This window comes from Lepidochelys olivacea (assembly GCF_965140295.1).
Source record: "Lepidochelys olivacea isolate rLepOli2 genome assembly, chromosome: 2".
NCBI lineage: Eukaryota > Metazoa > Chordata > Testudines > Cheloniidae > Lepidochelys > Lepidochelys olivacea.
Genome location: NC_140412.1, coordinates 91,856,745 through 91,878,134, shown reverse-complemented (window position 1 = coordinate 91,878,134; position 21,390 = coordinate 91,856,745). Strand labels below are relative to the sequence as shown.

The 21,390-nt window shown below is 42.1% G+C and overlaps 1 protein-coding gene across 1 annotated transcript in view; it reads left to right on the top strand.

Moving 5' to 3' along the window:
- Positions 1-20,669, top strand: part of AFG3L2 (AFG3 like matrix AAA peptidase subunit 2) — a 50,761-nt gene extending 30,092 nt beyond the window's left edge. The window contains exons 10-17 of the mRNA XM_084619691.1: positions 4,472-4,625; positions 5,859-5,966; positions 6,140-6,265; positions 7,395-7,505; positions 8,153-8,268; positions 16,233-16,433; positions 17,855-18,049; positions 19,641-20,669. Coding sequence (XP_084475817.1) covers positions 4,472-4,625; positions 5,859-5,966; positions 6,140-6,265; positions 7,395-7,505; positions 8,153-8,268; positions 16,233-16,433; positions 17,855-18,049; positions 19,641-19,883 — 1,254 coding nt within the window. The 3' untranslated portion in view covers positions 19,884-20,669. The remainder of the gene's footprint in view (positions 1-4,471; positions 4,626-5,858; positions 5,967-6,139; positions 6,266-7,394; positions 7,506-8,152; positions 8,269-16,232; positions 16,434-17,854; positions 18,050-19,640) is intronic.
- The last annotated feature ends 721 nt before the right edge of the window (positions 20,670-21,390 follow it).

Below are 21,390 nucleotides of genomic sequence, written 5' to 3'. Positions count from 1 at the left end.
ATGTTCTTGTATCAGTAGATTAAAAAAAAAATTACCAGCCCCACCTATATTAAGGTTGCTCAACACTTCCCATTATAAGCAACTGAGAGCAGTGTCTTATAACTTTATCAGGCTCTAATTATTTAGGCTGAAATTTGTCATGCTGGGTTGAATTGCCTTGGGTTGAATTCTTACGGAAAACTTCTGCCAAAGCATTCAGCCATTTCTGATTTCAAGACTAGGGAAGAATACATTGTTTTGCCCATGTGAAAAATTTCTCCTGATTCTTTTGGGGAAAAAAATGCCTAGCATCCTCCCATTCTTTGGAGCAGAGACATGAAATTTGGCAGGGAGAGATGGCCTATGAGTCTGGAATGTGCATTTTGTGTAGTCCAGGTGAAAAATGCACCCGAATTTGGACAAGATAGATAAGCCTTAAAAAAAAAATAAAATGCAGTTCAGCTCAGTAGAGATTTAATAGCTAAATTCTCTGAAGATTCACTACATATTGAGCATGTTTAAGCCTCTCTCTGAGCTGCTAGTGCTGACCAGATTTGCACATGTGCCATCCACACAAAGTGAGTGAGAATCCTCTGTCCCCCCCACACGCTCCAGTCACAGGCAGAAGATATATGTACTGTTCCCCACAGAGTGATGAAGTATGCTCCAGCCCGGGGCTTCGGGGGCTCAGAAGGACTTTCCCTGTAATGACTGCTCTGGGCCTGGCAGTAAAACTCTGAGCAAGGAGCCTGTTTCTCTGTCTTCTCAGTTACACCCCTGACCCCTGCTAACATCCAGGCAACATGGAGAGGAAAGCTGCCTGATTGAACTGGAGAGGGGACAAAAGCAGGACTGGAAGAGGGAAAGGAGTAGCTTGAGGCCAGGGGACTGAGTTGGAATGGTAGACTGGGACTGGTTGAGCGGGGGGACTGGGATGAGGGGGCACATGTTGAAGGAGGCTGGTACTGGAAGCCATTAAAGAAAAGAGGTGTAGAGAAGACTGAGAGCCAGTTTGTTTGGCAGGGGACTATGACACTGGTACAGGATCTGGAGTTGGGGAGACATTGGGACTGGCTGGACAAGGAACTAGGAACCAGTGAGAAGAATGGGGGCAGGGCAGAGGAGACACAACTTGGATAAGGAGCTAGGATGGGGTGGGGACAACTTGGACGTCTGTGCTTAGAGACTGGGACAAAGTGGGGGAAAGATGGAAAGAAGCAGATTGTACAATGAGCTTGCTGAGGGAAAGTGGGACTGGGAGCTAGTGCTGGGGAAGGAAGAGACTGACTGGATGAGGAGACAGGAGGAGGGAACCAGGACTGACTGAGCAAGGACACTGGGTACAGGAAGTGGCGGGCGGGGGAAGGTGTGGATGAAAACAGCATCTGGTTGGACAAGGATAATGGGATTAGGACAAGGAGCCAGAAGTGAGGAAGACACAGGACTGAGACAAAGAGAGTTTGGAGGAGACTGAGCAAGAGGGATGAAGACTGGGGGAATGGGCAGAAGTCTGTTCCTGCTAGAGAGCACGTCCCTCTGGAACCTGGAATGGAACCTAAGATTTCAGAGTCTCACCATTCTTCTCGTCAGAAAATATTAAGTGAAACCTGCTGACAAAGGGTTTCATCCTCCTCTAGTGCTAGTTCATATAAAGGATGACAATTTACCACTGCTAACAGTTATTGTTGGCTCAAGTAGCAGAGGTCTGTGCTGTGCACCTAAAGGTTCCAACCCTGCTGAAGACCCATGTGAGTGACAGTATGAGGCCACATGATGGAATTTCTGATTTTCAGTTTGCTTTTTTAAAATCCTACAAAATTGTGGTTTAAAAAAAAAATTTGTTAAAAGAACATTATTAAAGTTGCTACATCAGGCACTCAAAGTGAAGAAACACAAGAGTTAAGGTTACCTGTGTAGTCTTAATTCAGCCCCCTTGTGTATGTGCATTACAATATAAACTTTAATTACATGATCGCATATTATTTTTTTTTCCACAGGATGTCTGCCTCCTTCGTTACACTGTGGAAGGTGCTTGATTAATGAGTAGCTGTTCAGTATATTATTGTATCTTGGTTGTTCTATCTGGCCCCAGGCCTTATTTACTGCATACTATTCAAACCCTGCTTTGAATACAGAGTTTAATTTCCTTATCAATTTTTCTATGGTGCTCCTACCAACGGCATCAGAATGCCTCAACATTAATCTTCACAAAACCCCTGTGAGGAGGGGGAATGATGATATCCCCATTTTCTAGATAGGGGGCTGAGGCACAGAGTTAATCAAGTTTCTAGTAATTTGGGGTGCCAAAGTTGAGACAATTAGGACCTAACTTTTCAGTCTTCAGCAGTATATAACACTGTATATATTCAATTACAGTTCCTGTTGATTTCAGTTTCAACACTTCTGCAAACAGGCCTAGGGTCTCATGTTGGACATGTAGAGAATGAGGAACAAAACAATTAGTGATCACCTGTGGAAAAGTTTCGTTTAAATGATTTTCTTAGCATCACACAGGAACTCTGGCTGAGGCAGGGGTAGAATCCAGTTCTCCAGGACATGAGTCCATCCTTTCTCATTACAAATCTGTCAACTTCAACAAACAAGGTGGAGGTCCTGCAGACAAGACTCCTTTATAAAAACAACCCTGATTCATCACTAGAGCAGGTCCATCCTGTTCACTGAAAAAAAATTTGATCATGTAATTTAAAACCATATTATAATATATATGTACAATGGCACTCAACTTTAATTCTAGCACTTCTTAACTTTGAAACCATAATGTTAACATAGTTTTGTGTATAACAGACCATTGTTTTGTCCAAAACTCATTTCTCATTCCACCCCCTTTTGCCTTTTTGGGATATGCCTTTATTTTACAGTTTTAGTAACCTGAGTAATAAAGCTCTGAAGTTGGACTATATTGGCAAATATCTCTCCATAGACCCTTGTGTAAGCTTTCTCTTGGATTGGTTTATTCCCATGGCTTCTCCTTTTCTGTTCTTCCCTGTTAGTGCCCTTCGTCATTTGTTTTTTTTTTTCTCTTGCTGATTTGGCTCTAATGAGACCCTCATGGTCTGATTACCAGGGTGAGACAGCAGAATACCTCCATATGGCCACACAGCATCCAAAAGCCTGACATTCTGCCTCATTGGCTACAACTTTTACAATTGGATATGGTAGTTAATACCTTTGCTTAATTAAACCATAACTTCAAGTATAGCTTGCATACAGGTTTTCCAAGAGAGAAATCTATTGAAAGGTAGAGGTAGGAGTAAGGTGTTTGCAAGTGAGGGAACCCAGAAAAAGGTAGACATTCAACATTTCGTATCACATCTCTTCTTCTTAAATGACCTATATAACTCTAACCCAATTATTTTCAACCTTTGGAAAAAAATTTCCTGTGGCTTCACTTTATATTTGCTAACTTCTAGGCCAATTCCTAGCCAATGTAATGCGGATAGGATGGGACTGAAATATAGGTATGATATTTTAAAATGGCTACAGGTTAAGTATGATCGTGGCCCTAATGTCTCTCTTGAACACATTGGTGTCTTGTACCTGCAGATGATAAACTAAAGCTGACTAAGAACATATCACACGGTAGTCCTAAATACATCTAGTACCTGTGATTTTTTTGGATTGTGAAACTTTTTGTTTTTTATTAATTACAAAAAACTCATACCATATTTAACTTGCCTGCAGTAGAGAAATGCTGCACCACATAGAACTATGTAAAATTGGTGTCACTTTTCTCGACATATCTATTTTGTGGTTATTCAGAGTAAGATCTGTTTACTTGAGTGGGAAAAAAAGTGAGTTGCTAGCTATTGTTGACTTGGAGTCTGTTCTCTTCTTTATTATGATCCAGTTGGGACACTTGTGCAAACCCAGTGAAGGCAATGGGCATGTTAAATGTATCACTAGTGACATAACTTGTCTTATAGAACCTTTATTACTTACTAGTGATAGAGTATTGAGCGATTCCAGTCTGAGTTTGTAGGACTGAACTTTAGAAAAGTAGTCTTTATCCTACAGTGAGTTCTGTATGGGTTGGACAGTCGTCCAACTTGAAAACCAAACATATTTTGATTTGGAATCCATTGAGAGATTAATTGGGACCCCACAATGAAATTGTTAAAGTTACTGTTTCGGATAGAACAGCACTTTAATTATGCAAGTACAACAGTCAGCTGTTTTTCTTTTTATTTAAAAATGTAACTCTCTGGTTTGGTACGTTTTCCTAAAACAATCTCTACAACCTAAGCATGTATGAAAAGACAAGTTTGCTCTTGCATTACTGCCTTTGAGTCTTGCAGTATTGTGGTTTCATTGTAGACTTCCATTCCTTGCCATTTGGGCTAGAGGCTCTTGTTTTGAACATTTAACAGTGAGATTAGCTGGAATCTTAAAAGCCAATGATGTGATACTGATCTCGGGTCTGTTTGTGACTAGATGATTGAAAATAACTGAGGTATTGCCTTCTCTTTTTAAGGTCCGCGATTTATTTGCTCTGGCCCGTAAAAACGCCCCCTGCATTCTCTTCATTGACGAAATAGATGCAGTAGGAAGGAAGAGAGGACGGGGAAACTTTGGAGGGCAAAGTGAACAAGAAAACACACTCAACCAACTTCTAGTAGAAATGGATGGTAACTACTTAGTTTCTAATAGTGGGTTCTAAGAGTAAGACATGGCTGTATCTTGATTATTTTGTAATGGAATGAGATAATATTGTTCATGGACAAAATTATAAATTTTTTATAGATGTGGGTGCAGAAGAAAGAGAAAATGAAAAAATGCATTAGCTGTTTACATCTATAAATCTTAGCTAAGATCCTGGTTAATTATAAGTAAAATGAATATAATTACGTGCTTTTCCCCATTTATTTAAATTAAAGAAAGAGCACTCGGTTTGGCACACATTGAGGTCTTAACTTAAAAGTGTTCAGGAAACAGAAGAGCAGAGATTCTGCACTTGAGGTGTTTCCTTGGCAGATTTGTGTGGAAAAGTCTTTGCTCAAGACTAGTCCATCTCTAGCTAATGTTACTAAACCCACAATTTCATTAGCACTATATTCACTATCAAATATGTAGGATAAACTATATCTTAATACAGTGACTTGCCCAAACCCCTCCCCCCCCTTTTTTTTTACAAGTTTGTGAAAATCCAGACATTTTCCACCATGTATCCTGATGAGTTTCTAAGTCATTAAGTGCAGTATCACTACCTTAGAGCTTGAGTGGATTACTGTATAGTGAAGTGGTTCTCAAACTTTAGCAACCTGAGAACCCCCACTTTGATTTAAATTTTTTTGCAGACCCTCAAGCCAGCTTCTGATTTTCCCCAGGGGGTGATCAACCCTTGCTCAGCCCCAGGCCCTGCCCCCATTCCAGCCCTTCTCCCAAGGCCACACCCTGTCCCCCCTCTTCCTGCCCCCGCTCCATCCCTGCGCTTCCTCTTCCCTGCCTCTTTCTGCCCCCTCCCCCAAGTGCGCCCTGTCCCTGCTCCTCCCCCTCCTTCCCAGCGCCTCCTGCACCCTGTGGAACAGCTGTTCCGTGGCATGCAGGAGGTGCTGGGAGGGAGGGGGAGGAGTTGATCAGTGGGGCCGGTGGCCCTGGTCATGATTTGCGGATCCCCTGGAGTACCCTCTTGGCCCCCCCAAGAGTCTGTGGAACCCAGTTTGAGAACCGCTGGTATAGTGGTTAGTTTTAAAAAGTGCTTCTTTCTAATGCACTGAGTCTTTTTGGCTCACAGAGATGCAGTAATTCTGTAAAGTGGACAGTCTAAACTACTTTCTGCTGCATCAGATCTTTTTTTATTTGTTAATCAATGGTATTAAATATTGTTTACCCACTTCATTGTTCTTTATTTTTTTGGACAGGATTTAACACTACCACAAATGTAGTCATTTTGGCAGGCACCAATAGACCAGATATCTTAGATCCTGCACTAATGAGGCCAGGGCGCTTTGATAGACAGATCTACATTGGTAAGATTATCTACATCTTAGCCTATATGAGTGTGTTCCTACAATCACTTGGGCACATAAGTATTCCCACAAATCATCAGAACTATTCCCATGCCTAAGTGTTTGCTTTTTTAATAGGAAGACATATGTTTATTATGTATTAAGTAAAAATCTTTCTTTTTAAACCCTTAAAGGACCTCCAGATATAAAGGGAAGAGCATCTATTTTCAAAGTTCACCTCAGGCCTCTGAAACTAGAAAGCATCATAGATAAAGATAACCTGGCAAGAAAACTTGCATCACTAACTCCCGGGTTTTCAGGTAAGTGAATTCTAAAGCTGTACTTGCTCTAAATATACTCATTATATCAGCTGTACCAGCTATTGGGACTGCAGATACTGTTTTCTTTCCTTCCCCAACCTCCTACATCTTTACTTTTCTGAATGGCTAATAATTTTTAGGTACAGTATGAAATTCTTCCTCTGTTCCATCATTGTGACAGATCCAAATGGCAGTTCCCTCCTCCCTTCACCAAAAGGCACCTCATTCTCACTACTACTGAAACTGATTTATTTTTATTTATTTTTTTAAATACATTACTTTTGATGTTCCTTTTCTGACTCTAAATGTTACTGGGGAAAAAACCCATGTTTTTTATTTTGTAATGTGTTTTATAATGCATTTTTATTTTCTACCCCAGCAGAAAGCTGTTATAATCAAATGTTGTCATGACTTTTTCTCAGATAGTGAGACATGCTTCCCAATAATGGGTTATGGAAATTTTAATCTCTGTTCTCATCCAGCCCAGGTCTGTATTGACCAAAGGTTGTTGCCATCTACAGTGGTGGTCTATATAAAACTTTGTCTGTCTCTATGTTGCTGTATTTGTGTACAACACTGTACCACCACCATAGTTGTCCTCAGTTGGTGTCATTCTATGGAGTCTTTGTAGACATACCAATGATTCAATGGCTTGAAGCCAGAGCTGCTGTTTTGTTCTTACCAGAAATCATTCCAAAGCAAGGTTTGAGATGCACTGGGTCCATATGGGGGAAGCCTTCACTGTTGCTACCCTTTCTGTACCTGGTCTATGGCTAGATAGCAGACTTTAGGTTGTAGGACTTAACTAGTTGAGTACTTCACAAACAATACATTCCTTTTAATAATTGATTTAAAGAATTAGGCCCATTAATCTTACTGAATGTATTTATACAGCATAATATATTAAGTGGAGCTCTAGTTCTTTAACATTACTTAATTTGAGTCACTATTACAAACAGATTTTTCTGTAACAATTACAACCATTCTCTCAGGCTTTGTTGTGACATTTGTTTTATTGGGATGCTTCCGTCACTTAGCCAAGCACCAGACTGTTGTCATCCTGTTAGTGCTAAGAGAAATCAGTAATTGGAAATGACACTTGATGAGTATCCTCTGCCTTGGTTTTTAGGTGCTGACATAGCTAATGTTTGTAATGAAGCTGCTTTGATCGCTGCAAGACACCTTTCAGATGCCATAAACCAAAAGCACTTTGAGCAAGCGATTGAACGAGTAATAGGAGGTGAGAGAATAGAATGGATCATTGGTCAACAAGGGAAAAGTGTAGCAGAAGGTTTCTATTTAAATGCTGTAGTTTAGATCTATTTCAGATATTTTGAAAAATAAGTCTTAGTTTTGCACTAACTGGTTAATGTTGTATCTTAAGATTTTAAAAATTGGCATCACATATTAAAATGTTCCTCTGCCTCACTAATTCTCCATTCCATTACAAATCTCATCAGGAAACTTCTTTTCTCATTTGCTTAAGCTGAGGGGAAGAACAGCTAACTCTTTATCACTTAAAAGCATTTTGAGATCCACTTAGTTTGAAAGATGCCATTCAAAATAAAGTGGTATTGTGTTTGATTTAAAGAGGGAAGTTTTAGTATAGTGCATATACTGAAGAAGTATTATGTCCAAATTAGGAAGCCTTTTTGATAAAAGTACAACATGCAAAATACTAATTTCTTTATCTTCAAGGTGAATACGGAATTTAAAGTCTTGCATCTCTTTTTCGGGTCTCTTGACTTAACAATATATTCCATACATGGTTGTTACAGGCATGTTATCAATACATAAGAGATGCCAATAGGAAATGGAATGTAAAGTGTTTTTGGTGGAAGAGGGTGTGTCTGAAACTTTTGGTAAGTTAATGTGTTCTTTGTAAAGGTTTGGAAAAGAAAACGCAGGTACTGCAACCCGAGGAGAAAAAGACAGTAGCGTATCATGAGGCAGGCCATGCAATAGCAGGATGGTTTCTGGAACATGCTGACCCACTCTTAAAGGTAAAATAGAAAAAGGAAAAAAAAAATCCCTTGCTTAGAAAAAGGGACACTAAATTAGAAGTATAAGGTTACTAATTCACTTTTTCTTATTCCTCGTTTTGGGAAGAAAATACAAAAACATGGTATTTGTTGCTGTCCTGTCAGGTATTAAAACATAGTTTCATGGAAGACCATGTGAGTTCTAAGATGCTACTTTCTTGGTTCTCCTTTGCAGCTAGCTTTTTCTTAACTATTTCTGATAAGTTTTTATGGGGTCGTCTATTAAGGGCCTTCTTGGAAAGTGAAAGGGACTCCTATCTGGCTCAAAATAAATATGTTCTGTTGAGTAGCTTGATGCCATATTACTATGCTACAGTACTAAGAATTGTCTTGTCTACTGGAATTTCCCAATGTCCTTTATGAATCCAGCATCCTCCTGGTTTTGTTTCAAAAGAATACAAAAGATTAGAAACTAGATAGTTTGTGAGATTTAGGGCCTGCCTTGGTTAGATCAGATTCAAATCTGGGTCAATTCAATAGTGACCAGAACTTGTAACCATATGATAGCTATTCAGCAGTTTATGAGAAATGAACTTATGAGTCTCAGTGAAGTTGTTCAAGTACAAAAACCACCACAACAGTTCACACTAATTGGCAACTTTGTTGGCAGTATTAGCAGAGAGGCCAAAGACAGTGTGGAATTCAGATTTAATTTCCAATCCAATGCCTAGAGAGGTTTCCTCTAGGTTTGAGGAACACTGAGAAGGGGTCAGACTGCCGGTTCTCAGCCTGGTGGAGGGGTTGTGACCAGGTATAATGGGGTTGCAACCACACTGTCCTCATATTACTAAATGAGAGGGGAGGGTCCGAGCTCTGCTTTGACAACCTGAGCGAAGGAGTTTCAGTATGTAAGAGGTTGAGAACCACTGAGCTAGGTACCTTATGAGTTCAGAATACAATTTAGGAATTGATAAAACATTTCTACATTATAATTGGTAATGAGCCCTTTTTGGATTTGCTGAAAAATTATCCTAAATCTTTATTACTTCTAGCATTCTCAGTAATGACTACATTATGCCCATCCATTCCTTCCATTCTGTTGATCATTCTCTCACCTCTTCTAACCTTCTTGTTAATGTAATCCAAAACCTGCCAGCTTTTTGTGTACAGACTAGATTGCATCCCAAGTATCAGTTTTAGATTTGATGAAAAGTGCTAGATTAACAGCACTGGAAATTAAATCTTTTCTCATAAAAAATATTGTACAATTATAAATAGGCCAATCTAGATAAGTGTTATGTTTCAAGATGGCTGCTACTAGAGTTCTGCTTTGAATAGACTACTGAAGCCACAGTCCAGGGTAGCTGAAGCTGCTGCATATGTGGGAAAAACATTTTAATGTGTACAGGCTGGAGTCTTAATTTGCAGGAGAAAAGGATTTGAAAAAATGACCTCTGGTAGGCAGTAATGCCCTTGGTATTGAGCTTTTAAAATATTATATGCCATTGTCATGGGATGATCTAGAGGGTAAAGATCACGGAGCTGAGGTCAGGAGGTGTGGCTTTGAGACCCTAAAATGAAAACCTCACCTCTGCAGTGCCTATCTGCTTTGATATTTTTACTGTTTGTTACTATGCCATTTCATCAGTATAATCTACCTAGCATATTTTTCTTTCTTTTGGATCAGAATTCAGGAGTTAAGTATTTAAGCTTATATTAATTTTTAAAAGGTAAAATAGAGATATTTCACAGTTTGGGAATAAAGAACTAGATCTGTATCAGAACTCTAAATTTCTTTTAGGATTTCTAATGTCTCCAGTCCATAGTTTGGTTTACATAGAGCGATAGTGTAGGTTAAATTCAATTGAATAGGTATCCTCTGGGGGCATCCAGCTTTAAAAACATTGATCCAGGGTTTGTTCTAATTATCTGAGTTTAAACTCAGATGCACAAAGCTTGACAAGCAGATGGCTGAATACAATCTCCTGATTCCAGTTTTAACTATCTGGGTATCAAGTAATTGTGCTACTAGTTATTTTCTGTTTTTAAAATTATCCATTCGTCTCCAACTGCAGGCGTCCCAAACTCCTACAACTTATGCAGAAGGCTATTAAACATGGACACCCTCCTTGACAATAAATGGAAAAAGGATGTCAAGAGTTCTGTACACCCTGTCACAGGACACTTAATACTAAAAGGGCTTAAAGTTCCTTACTATCACCAAATCATATTTACTTGATTTAAGTATCTTTGAATCTTCTTTGTCTGAATAAAATATTAGGACACGTTGTAATAGCTGTATCCAGGTATAATAATAATATATTTTCCAGGTACTTCCCTTAGCTGTTGATATCGCTGGTTAGGATCATCCACATCCTAAGCCTATTTCATAGTTTGAAGGGTATGTCTAAAGTCCTATCCTGTCACAAATTCTAAGCTTACCATTAAATCTGAAGGGTGTGATGTTCTTAGAGTGCTTGCTCATGTCCATTCCATATTAGGGGTGTGTGCTCGCCACATGGACTGGTGCCGGAAGCTTTTCCCTTAGCAGTATCCATAGGGGACCGGCTCTGGTGCCCACACAGCACGGTATAAGGGGCGCTGCCGGCTCCCTACACCCTCAGTTCCTTCTTGTCACCAGTGACGGTGCTGGAACATCTGCTGCTTCAGCTAGCGTTGTTTCATTCTCTGTTCTTGCGAACTTTGAAAATCTGTAATATAGTTGTATATAGTTAGTAGTTTCTTAGGGTATGTCTTCATTACCCACCGGATTGGCAGGCAGCGATAGATCCAGCGGGGATCGATTTATTGCGTCTAGTCTAGACGCGATAAATTGACCCCCTGAGCCCTCTCCTGTTGACTTCTGTACTCCAGCACCACGAGAGGCGCAGGCAGAGTCGAAGCGGGAGCAGCAGCAGTCGACTCATCGCTGTGAAGACACCACGATAAGTTGATCTAAGTACGTCGACTTCAGCTATGTTATTCACGTAGCTGAAGTTGCGTAACTTAGATTGATTCCCCTCCCATCCAGTGTAGACCAGGGCTTAGTTACTTTTAGTAGTAGTTCTCAACTCTTTTAGTTCCAAACGGGACTCAGCCGGGAAATGGGGCATGCCCCGGTCCCCAGGCTTTAAGCCCTGCGATTGTTGCAAACAGCCTATGCCCATCAGTGATCCATGTACCAGTTGCCTGAGGTGCTTAGGCGAAGGGCACATAAGTGACAAGTGCCATATCTGCAAGTCCCTTAAGCCTAGGACAAAGAAGGAGCACGATATCCATCTGAAAGTGCTCCTAATGGAGTCGGCACTCGCTCTGGCACTGGAACAGCGGTCCGACTCCACACCAAGCACCGCAGCTTCCGTGTGCATTGCTCTGCCGGCACTATCCATGAGACGGCACAGGTCCTCCTCCACAGCTGCGGTCAAGAAGCCAAAAAAAAAACTGAGGAGGAGATCTCCTACCTCCTTTAAGGGAAAGGAGAGGGTTGGGCGTGAGCCACAACCTATGCCGGGCAGCTCAACACCCCCGTTGGGAACTCAGTCCCCAGCTCAGGTAAAGCAGTGCAGCCCATCCCATACTTTACTTGCGACTCCGGATAGCGGTGCAGGCCCCAGCCAGTTTCTGGTGCCGTTGACACCCAAAGCCCTTCAAGCAGCTCAGGAAAGCCGGACATTCCTGGTGCCACCCACACCGGCTGCAGCGGTACCCCGGTCTCGGGGAAAACCCGCATTGGGACCTATGCGTGTGTCCCTGCCTCAGCGGCTCTGTTGCCTATCAAGGGGACATCCCACCATTGCTCGCCCACCCAAAGCCGTCATGCCTCAGAACTAGGGAGGCAGGCTCGGTGGAGGGTGACCTACCAGACTGTTCCCTGGATCCATCTTTCCCAATATTCTCCAACCATCTTTCCCTTTTCCTCTCTGCTTGGACTGCTATAACTTCAGACTGCTCGGTCCTCAGCACTGTGGAAAAGGGTTATACCCACCAGTTCCTTTCTACCACCCCTTCCCACCCATCTTCCCTGTCCCTCTTCAGGGACCCCTCTCACGAGAGTCTCCTAGCACAGGGGGTAAAGGGGTTGCTACAGCTGGGTGTGGTGGAAGAAGTTCCTCTCGAGTACAGGAACAAGGGGTTCTATTCCCAGTACTTTTTAAACCCAAAGGCCAAGGGTGGTCTACAGCCCATCTTGGACCTGCGAGACTTCAACAAGTACCTAAGGAAGCTGAAGTTCCACATGGTCTCTCTGGCTTCTATTATCCGCTTCCTGTATCCGGGAGACTGGTGTGCTGCCCTTGACTTGAAGGATGCTTGTTTCCATGTAGCAATCTCTCAAGAACACAGACACTTCCTCCAGTTTACGATGGGCCCCACCACTACCAATTTGCAGTCCTCCTGTTTGGCCTGGTGACAGCACCGAGGGTGTTTACCAAGTGCATATCTGTGGTAGTGGCTTACCTCAGTCGCCGGGGTATCTAGATCTACCCGTACCTCGACAACTGGCTCATCAAGGGCAGCTCCAGGTCTCCAGTCCAAAGGGATGTTGTGGTACTTCAAGCCAAATGCCGCTCTCTGGGCCTACTGGTAAATGACAAAAAGTCAACGTTCGTGCCAATGCAGAGGATAGAGTTAATTGGAGTGGTCCTCGACTCGACTTGCGCCAGAGCGTTCCTGCTGCAGAAAAGGTTCCAGACGTTGACGAACTTCATCACGGAATCTCCACATTCCCACTGACTACAGCAGTCTGTGCCTGCTGGGCCACAAGGCAGCATACACTTAAGTGGTCCACCATGCCAGGCTCCGGATGCAGCTTGCAACAATGGCTGGGGACAGTCTATTCCCAGTCCCGAGACCCCCTGGAGAAGATCATTACCATTCCCCAGGTGATACTTACCTCGCTGCGATGGTGGACCGACAGTCCTGGAGGGGCTTCCATTCGACAATCCCTCCTCACTCCATCGAGTTGATGTCGGACGCCTCAGACCTTGGCTGGGGTGCACATCTCAGTGTCCTCCAGATTCAGGTTGTGGTCCCCGCAGGAGGCACAATTGCACATAAATGTCAAAGAGCTCCAAGCAGTCCGGCTGGCATGTAGTCTTCCTGCCCCACCTGTTGGGCAAGGTGATACAAGTCCTGACAGGCAACACAGCCTCAATGTTCTACGTCAATAGGCAAGGGGGAGCGCAATCGTCAGCTCTGTCAGGAGGCACTCTGTCTCTGGGTCTTCTGCATCAGCCACAAAATCCACCTGGAAGCTTGTCACCTTCCAGCGTCAGGAATATGCTGGCAGACCAGCTCAGCAGGCGCTTTTCCTCTTGCCACTAGTGGTCACTCCATCCAGAGGTAACCTGCATGATCTTCCAAAGGTGAGGAACTCCCCAAGTGAATTTGTTCGCTACCAGATCAGGAAATGTCACCGGTTTTGTTCTCGGCAAGGTCTAAGCAAGGGCTCCCTCTCCGATGCCTTCCTCCTATCGTGGTCAGAGAGCCTGATGTACGTGTTCCCTCCGATTCTGCTCATCGACAGGACCCTGGCAAAGATTGAGACGTGGTGCAGGTTATCGTGATTGGCGTGGCCTTGCCAGCACTGGTTTGGCATGCTCATGAACCGGACTGCAGCCCCTCTAGGAGTCCTGCCCAACGGACCAAACTTGCTGTCACAGGACCATGGTTGGCTATTACACCCCAACCTCGGGTCCCTCCACCTTGGCGTGGATGCTGCGTGGCTGAACCCAGAGGAGCGGACCTGTTTGGAAGGGGTCCAACAGGTCCTCCTGGAAAGTAGGAAGCCCTCAACTAGGCTGACTTACCTGGCCAAGCGGATGAGGTTTTCCCGCTGGGCATCCGAACGGGGCACCTCTCCCTCATGTTCCTATATACAGGCTGTCCTAGACTACCTGCTCCATTTGAGAAACTAGGGCCTGCCACACTCTTCCATTAGAGTGCATCTTGCGGCCATCTCTGCTTTTCACCCACCGATCCAAGGACAGTGTTTTCCCATAACATGATGGTCAGATTCCTGAGAGGGCTTGAGAGACTCTTCCTGCAGGTACAGGCTCCCATTCCACAGTAGGATCTTAACTTGGTCCTCTCTAGGCTCACTGTCCTGCCCTTTGAGCCTCTGGGTTCCTGCTCCTTTTCCCACCTGTCAGTGACCTTCCATGATGTTAGTCTTGACCTCAGAGCCTTCATACACGGTCTTCTACAAAGATAAGGTTCATTTGCGGCCCCACCCTTCCTTCCTGCTGAAGGTGGTCTCCACCTTTCATATGAACCAGGACATCTTCCTTCAGGTGTTCTGTCCCAAACTGCACAAGACCAGTGAGGAGTGGATATCCAGGGCGTGAAGACGTCTGAGGGCCTTGACATTTTACTTAAAGCGTACCAAGCCTTTCCGTAAATCAACCCAACTCTTCATTGCTACAGCAGACAGGATGAAGGGCCTTCTGGTGTCCTTGTAGAGGATTTCCAATTGGATCACCTCATGCATAAGGACCTGTTACGACCTGGCGGGGGTTCTGCTGCCAACAATTATCAGACCCCACCCAGTGAGAGCACAGACATCTTTGGTGGCCTTCCTGGCGCACATCCCTATCCAGGACATCTGTAGAGCCGCAACATGGTCTTCTGTCCACGCATTTACTGCTAATTATGCCATCGCTCAGCAGGCCAGGGAAGACTTGGTTTTGCTCAATATCTTCATTAACGTTGTGGAGGATGGCGTGGATTGCACCCTTAGCAAGTTAAACAAATTAGAGGATTGGGCCAAAAGAAATGTGATGAAGTTCAACAAGGACAAGTGAAGAGTCCTTCACTTAGGATGGAAGAATTCCATGCACTGCTGCAGACTAAGGACCGAGTAGCTAGGCAGCAGTTCTGCAGAAAAGGACCTAGGGGTTACAGTGGACGAGAAGTTGGATATGAGTCAGTCTTCTTGGCAACAACGGCACACTGTTAACGGCATTTTGGGCTGTATAAGTAGGAGCATTGCCAGCAGATCGAGGGACGTGATCATTCCCCTCTGTTTAGCATTGGTGAGGCCTCATCTGGAGTGCTGTGTCTAGTTTTGGACACTTCAAGAGGGATGTGGAAAAATTGGAAAGAGTCCAGCGGAGGGCAACAAAAATGATTAGGGGGCTGGAGCACATAACTTATGAGGAGAGGGTGAGGGAACTGGGATTATTTAGTCTGCAGAAGAGAAGATTGAGGGGGGATTTGATAGCTGCTTTCAACTACCTGAAAGGGGGTACAAAAAGGATGGATCTAGACTGTTCTCTGTCTAGATGACAGAACGAGGAGTAATGGTCTCAAGTTGCAGTAGGGGAGGTTTAGGTTGGATATTGGGAAAAACTTTTTCACTAGGAGGGTGGTGAAGCACTAGAATGCGTTGCCTAGGGAGGTGGTAGAATCTCTTTTCTTAGAGGTTTTTAAGGACAGGCTTGACAAAGCCCTGGCTGGGATGCTTTAGTTGGGGATTGGCCCTGCTTTGAGCAGGGGGTTGGACTAGATGACCTCCTGAGGTCCCTTCCAACCCTGATATTCTATGCTTCTGTGATGCTGAATTCGGCAGAGATGTGTTGCAATCTACACATCCGTGAACTCCTGCCCGCCTCCAATGGTACTGCTTTGGAGTCACCTAATATGGAATGGACATGAGCAAGCACTCGAAGAGGAAAAGACAGTTACCTGTTCTACAAGCTGTGTTGCTTGTGTCCATTCCACAGCCCGCCCTCCTTCCCCACTGTTGGAGTTTCCAGAAAGAAGGAACTGAGGGTGGGGAGAGCTGGTGGCACCCCTTTTCCAGTGCCGTGGGGGTGCCACTCCAGAGGACGCCAGAGCCGGTCCCCTACCGATACTGCAAAGGGAAAAACTTATGGCACCGGTGCATGTGGTGAACACACACAACTAATATGGAATGGACGCGAGCAACGCGTCTTGAACACCATTTATGGAAAAGGTAACTAGCTTTCTTTTTTTCTTGAACCAAGGTATCTATTATCCCACGTGGCAAAGGATTGGGTTATGCCCAGTATTTACCCAGAGAACAATACCTTTACACCAAAGAGCAGTTACTTGACAGAATGTGCATGACACTGGGAGGACGTGTGTCAGAACAAATCTTCTTTGGAAGAATTACAACAGGAGCCCAAGATGACTTGAAGAAGGTGACTCAGAGTGCATATGCTCAGGTTTGTACTTCAAGTAGGAAATTTTATTGTCTGTTTCCCACTAAACTGTTTTTAATACAAAATAACTTTGAAGAAGAGCACACTTTGGCTGGCTGGCTGGCTAGGTTTTTGAGTTGCAGAATTTAGACCATATTTTATTGAGCAAGGTTATATTGTCATGCAGTATGCATTTGTTGCATGATATTGGCACTTTGTCTTAGCAATAATCCATGGCTGGGTTGTGATCATTGCATCATACACATGGTTTAATGGCATAGAGATCAAATCAAAGCTGATTGCTCTGCAGGAATGTGTGTGTGTGTGACATGGCTAAACTCAAATGTGTGAAGAAATTTTGCACTTAGAAAATGGCTTTAATATTTTAGTTTACAAGTTTGGTTTTGTGGACACATTCTTGTAATTATATAGCTTAGAGTCCAGATTGCTCAACTAGATTGAATCCATGGGTATGTAGTTAATAGCTGGAAACCGTATGTTTAATGCACCACATGCTGTAAATCTAAGGATGAAAAGAAGGCTATATTCCAGTGTTTAACATAAACAAGACTTCTCAATGGTGATTTGTGGTGTTATTAATGTAAAGATGCAACTGAGTGAGGTCATTAGCAATGTTCCCTCTAATTTTTTCCATCCATGTGCGGAATAAATTTTGTTATACGCACGGAGGTCTGTGCGGAAGTTAGTTAATCAGTATATGGGGTCAGGAAGATATTTCCTACTATTCCAGGGTACATTTACAGGATGGTGATACTTTTACCTTCTGAGTGTCTTGAACTGAATTTCAAATGTACTCTTGACTCAACACACTAACTGTCATTATGTTCTGTTTAAAATTTTTAAATACTTTGTGGAAAACTTTTGAAAAGAACAGAATTACCATACTTTGAGACATGGGTGAGGTAATAACTTTTATCGGACCAACTTCTGTTGATGAGAGAAACAACCTTTCGAGCTACACAGACCTGAAGAATAGTTGTGGGTAGCTCGAAAGGTTGTTTCTGTCAGCATCAGAAGTTGGTCCAATAAAAGATATCACCTCACTCACCTTGTCCCTCTAATATCTGGGGACCGACATGGCTACAACACTGCATACAATGATACATATGTAACTCAGAAACATTCAAGCATCGTGAGTATTTATATGGCATTATGCATCTTGGCTGTTTACAGATCTTTTTGAAATATGTCAAAGATAAATAGCTATGAATCTCCTATTTGAAGGAATCTGTTAGTGATTTACAAAAGAGGGAATTAACACTAGTGTTATGTGTTTTGTAGAAAAACTATTTTCTCATTCTCATAAATATATATTTTAATTCATCTTATAAATAGGTTACTTTTGCTTGATGCTCTATTTTCCAATATTACACTAATAAATTCAAAATCTAAGTCTTCCACTTACTGCACTGTTCATCTTTCAGATTGTTCAGTTTGGCATGAATGAAAAAGTAGGGCAGATTTCCTTTGATCTCCCTCGTCAAGGGGACATGGTATTGGAGAAACCTTACAGCGAGGCAACTGCAAGACTGATTGATGAAGAAGTACGAAATCTTATTAACAGTGCATATGAAAGGACAGTAACTCTCTTGATGGAGAAGAAGGCAGATGTGGAGAAGGTAGGCTTTATAATAAAATCTCTTATCACCAATGTCAAGTTTACTAGCTAAAATGGTCAGAATGAGCTGAATACATAGATTAATATGCATAAATATTCACATAACAATGTTGAGTATTGGACCAATACATTCTTCAACAATATAAAGCATTTAAATGTCTTGTAATAAGTTGAGTACTTGCCAATATGCCACAAGATTTATAAGAAGTATATTGTGAACTATTATTCCAGTATCTTCATAGCTGTACTTAGGATTGTTCTGTTAGCAAGTTTTCTTGCAAAGTCAAAGACAGAATTACTCTTCTGCAAATCCTACAGCTGGTGAAGGGAGGAAACAATAAAACTGTCAAATTAAACATCAAGGTTCTGGAGACACTAGGTATCTGGAAGAGTATGGTGTAAAACTTCACTTTAATCTTATGGGAGATGAATGTGTTAAATTCTTTCCTCTTTTTCTCCTCCCTCTGAAATGTTTTTACATTTTAGATAACAGGACCCTCTGCTTACAGATTGGTAATAGTGCATCTTGGGGATCCCACTTCAGTTCAGGTTCCCCTCCTCCATAAGCTTTACCTCTGATCCAAAGAGACTGATCTTTCAAGGACAATACCGTTTTCTTGGATGTGCATTATCTGACAGACTTATCTGCAAGAAGACAACAACTTGTATGGGTTTCTGTCAGAGTGGTAAAGCTGACTACCACCCTAAGAAAGACAGAATGTGCAGTAGTGCCTCATCATCAAAAGGGACAGTTATAAAGTTTGGCAAAACTTTATCTGAAGTGTAATGGCCAATGAGAATACAGGAGCCAAGTGTCTGTCAATCACACTTCTCTATTTCCTGTTTATTAAACCATTGTAAGCTTTCTTGTTTTCCTTGTTAACATTTAATCCCTCTTCTCAGTCTCTCCCTCCCTATTTCATAATGTTTCATCTTTCTATGATGAAATATTCTTTTAAGTACAGTCCAAAGAAATGTAGTATTCTTCTGCTGTTGTCCTTGTCATAGCTTACGCTTCCGTTACTTAAGCATTGAATGCTATACAAGACATCACTTGCCCAAGAAGCCTGCAACCTACAGTCTTATACTACTCTTCTCTTGATACTGTACATGCTATATTCTGCAGAGTGAAACTTAGCCAGTAATAGCTTTGTTTTGTAGCTTGGACAATACTCTGAACATAACAGTCAACCTTAGACCCATTGTACCTTGTAATAGTCTGGGGGGCAAAGATACAGGAGCAACTAAGAAACTGGCCTTCTATCCATTATTAAATCCCTGTAACATTCTCCAGAGCCCTCGAGCAGCAGCAGCATTATGCTGAATCAGCCATCCGTGAGCAACAGTGGTATTCAAGGCACTGCACCTGATAATCAGAGTTTTAAAAGTGCAAAACTCTCAACTACTTTTACGCACATTGAAGCTCTTGCAGCATGAAGTGAACCTTGTTGAGAATCCCAACTCTCCTCCTAAAATGTACCAGCATAGAATTTTGAAGCACAGACTGCCTCTCTAAGTGCTCTCCCTCTTTCACGTGAGAAAGAAATACATCTTGTACCTGTTTGTGTAATGTCATTTGTTGCTATTTTCAGGTTGCTTTACGACTGTTGGAGAAGGAGGTACTAGATAAAAGTGATATGGTTGAACTACTTGGCCCAAGACCATTTGCAGAAAAATCTACTTACGAAGAATTTGTTGAAGGCACAGGCAGTCTAGATGAAGATACTTCACTCCCAGAAGGCCTTAAAGATTGGAACAAAGATCGTGAAAAAGAGGAGGAGGAGACCACAGATGAACAGATTGCCAAGCAGATAACAGGAGGGATGCCATTTTAGTTTTGAAGTATGCTGTGGTATAAAATTGCACAATATTTTTATTTGCATTGTGAAACGACTGGAAAACACTTCAATAGTTTGATTTAAGAACCATCTGCATATTCAAACAAATCTTTAGTGATGGTAAACAGAAGAGCAAGGGTTGACACAGGGATAAGAATACTCAGATCCGTCTTAAGCTGTCATTACTTTATAGGTAAAAGATGATCGCTTCTGAGCTGTCAGCTAAGGGAGATGTCAATTAGAGATTGGCCTGCACTGGAACTCGAGAACTGAACCCCCCTCAAACTTCGGAATGGTTTGGATCCAAGTCCAAATTCTGTGGCAAGGTCCATTTCTAAATTTATTTAAGGTGATGCAAATTAAGGTTCCATAATATTGATCTAGAAAGTCTGTATATGTGGCATCTACCCAAATGTGAATCATTTTAACATCTATATGTGTGGGGAAACATATTTTTATATGCTTAGCCAAGGGTCTAATCAGCTTACGAAAACACTCGACGTTTCTGCAATGCATCCGCTTTTTTTCACCCTCTTGCTATTTAATTTTAGTCTCCCCCCTCGCCCCCCCCAACCAATTTGTTCACAGGGAACGGCCATGTACATTTACCATGAAATTGGAGACCCACTGAATAGCTTTACAGTTATGGTCATGGTTCAGTGTCTTAAAGTGTAAAACTAAATTAAACTTCTGCAGTTTTAATATAATGTGGGTTTTTTTTCTACAGGGAGCTGTAAGATATTGAATATGTGAATGCACTTTGTTCATTGTGTAAATAAGATTTCTTTGAAAGTCATTAAAATCAGAACATTGTACTTTTCTGAATACACTGTCTTGCCATTTATTTTAGGTTGTTTTCTTATGAAAAATTTTTGGCCCAACTCAGGTCTTTATTTGAGCAAACTCCTACTGACATGAGTATAAGCTTTTCCTGAGTTTTATACACCAGGATTATTCCTTGTAAATGTAAAAAGTCTAGTAACCGTCTACTTCTGTCTTTGTGCAAGCACTTGAAAGTTTGTAGAGGGCTGGTGTAGATGGAATAGTTAATATATCATATCTGAACGCTGGTGTCCAATCTACTTACAATCTACAATCTCCAATCTACCTGAGTTTGTTGTTTTTCTAACCTCAATTAGGCAATAGTTCTCTGCACAGATTCTGCACACAGTTTAACACAGTACACGTAGTCCGTTCTCTAGATTACGGGTTGCATCAGTTAAGGAATTCTTATTTTTGGAAAAGTTCATTGTCAGGCTCCATCATTGAAAAGAGAAATGATTCCATCTAGATTATCTTCTGTCTCTTTAGGAGGAGGAAGACGAGGAAAATTGAACCACTGGTCTCCTTTGTGATGGTCAAGTGATCCATTAATATTTTCTTTTCTTGTGACTGAAACTTCATGTTTTAGTGAATGACCATTTAATTGGTTCCAGCAATACATTCTGATGAAAAGGTAGTATGGCAATAGAAAAGAAAACCAGTAATAGTCTCTGAGAAGAAG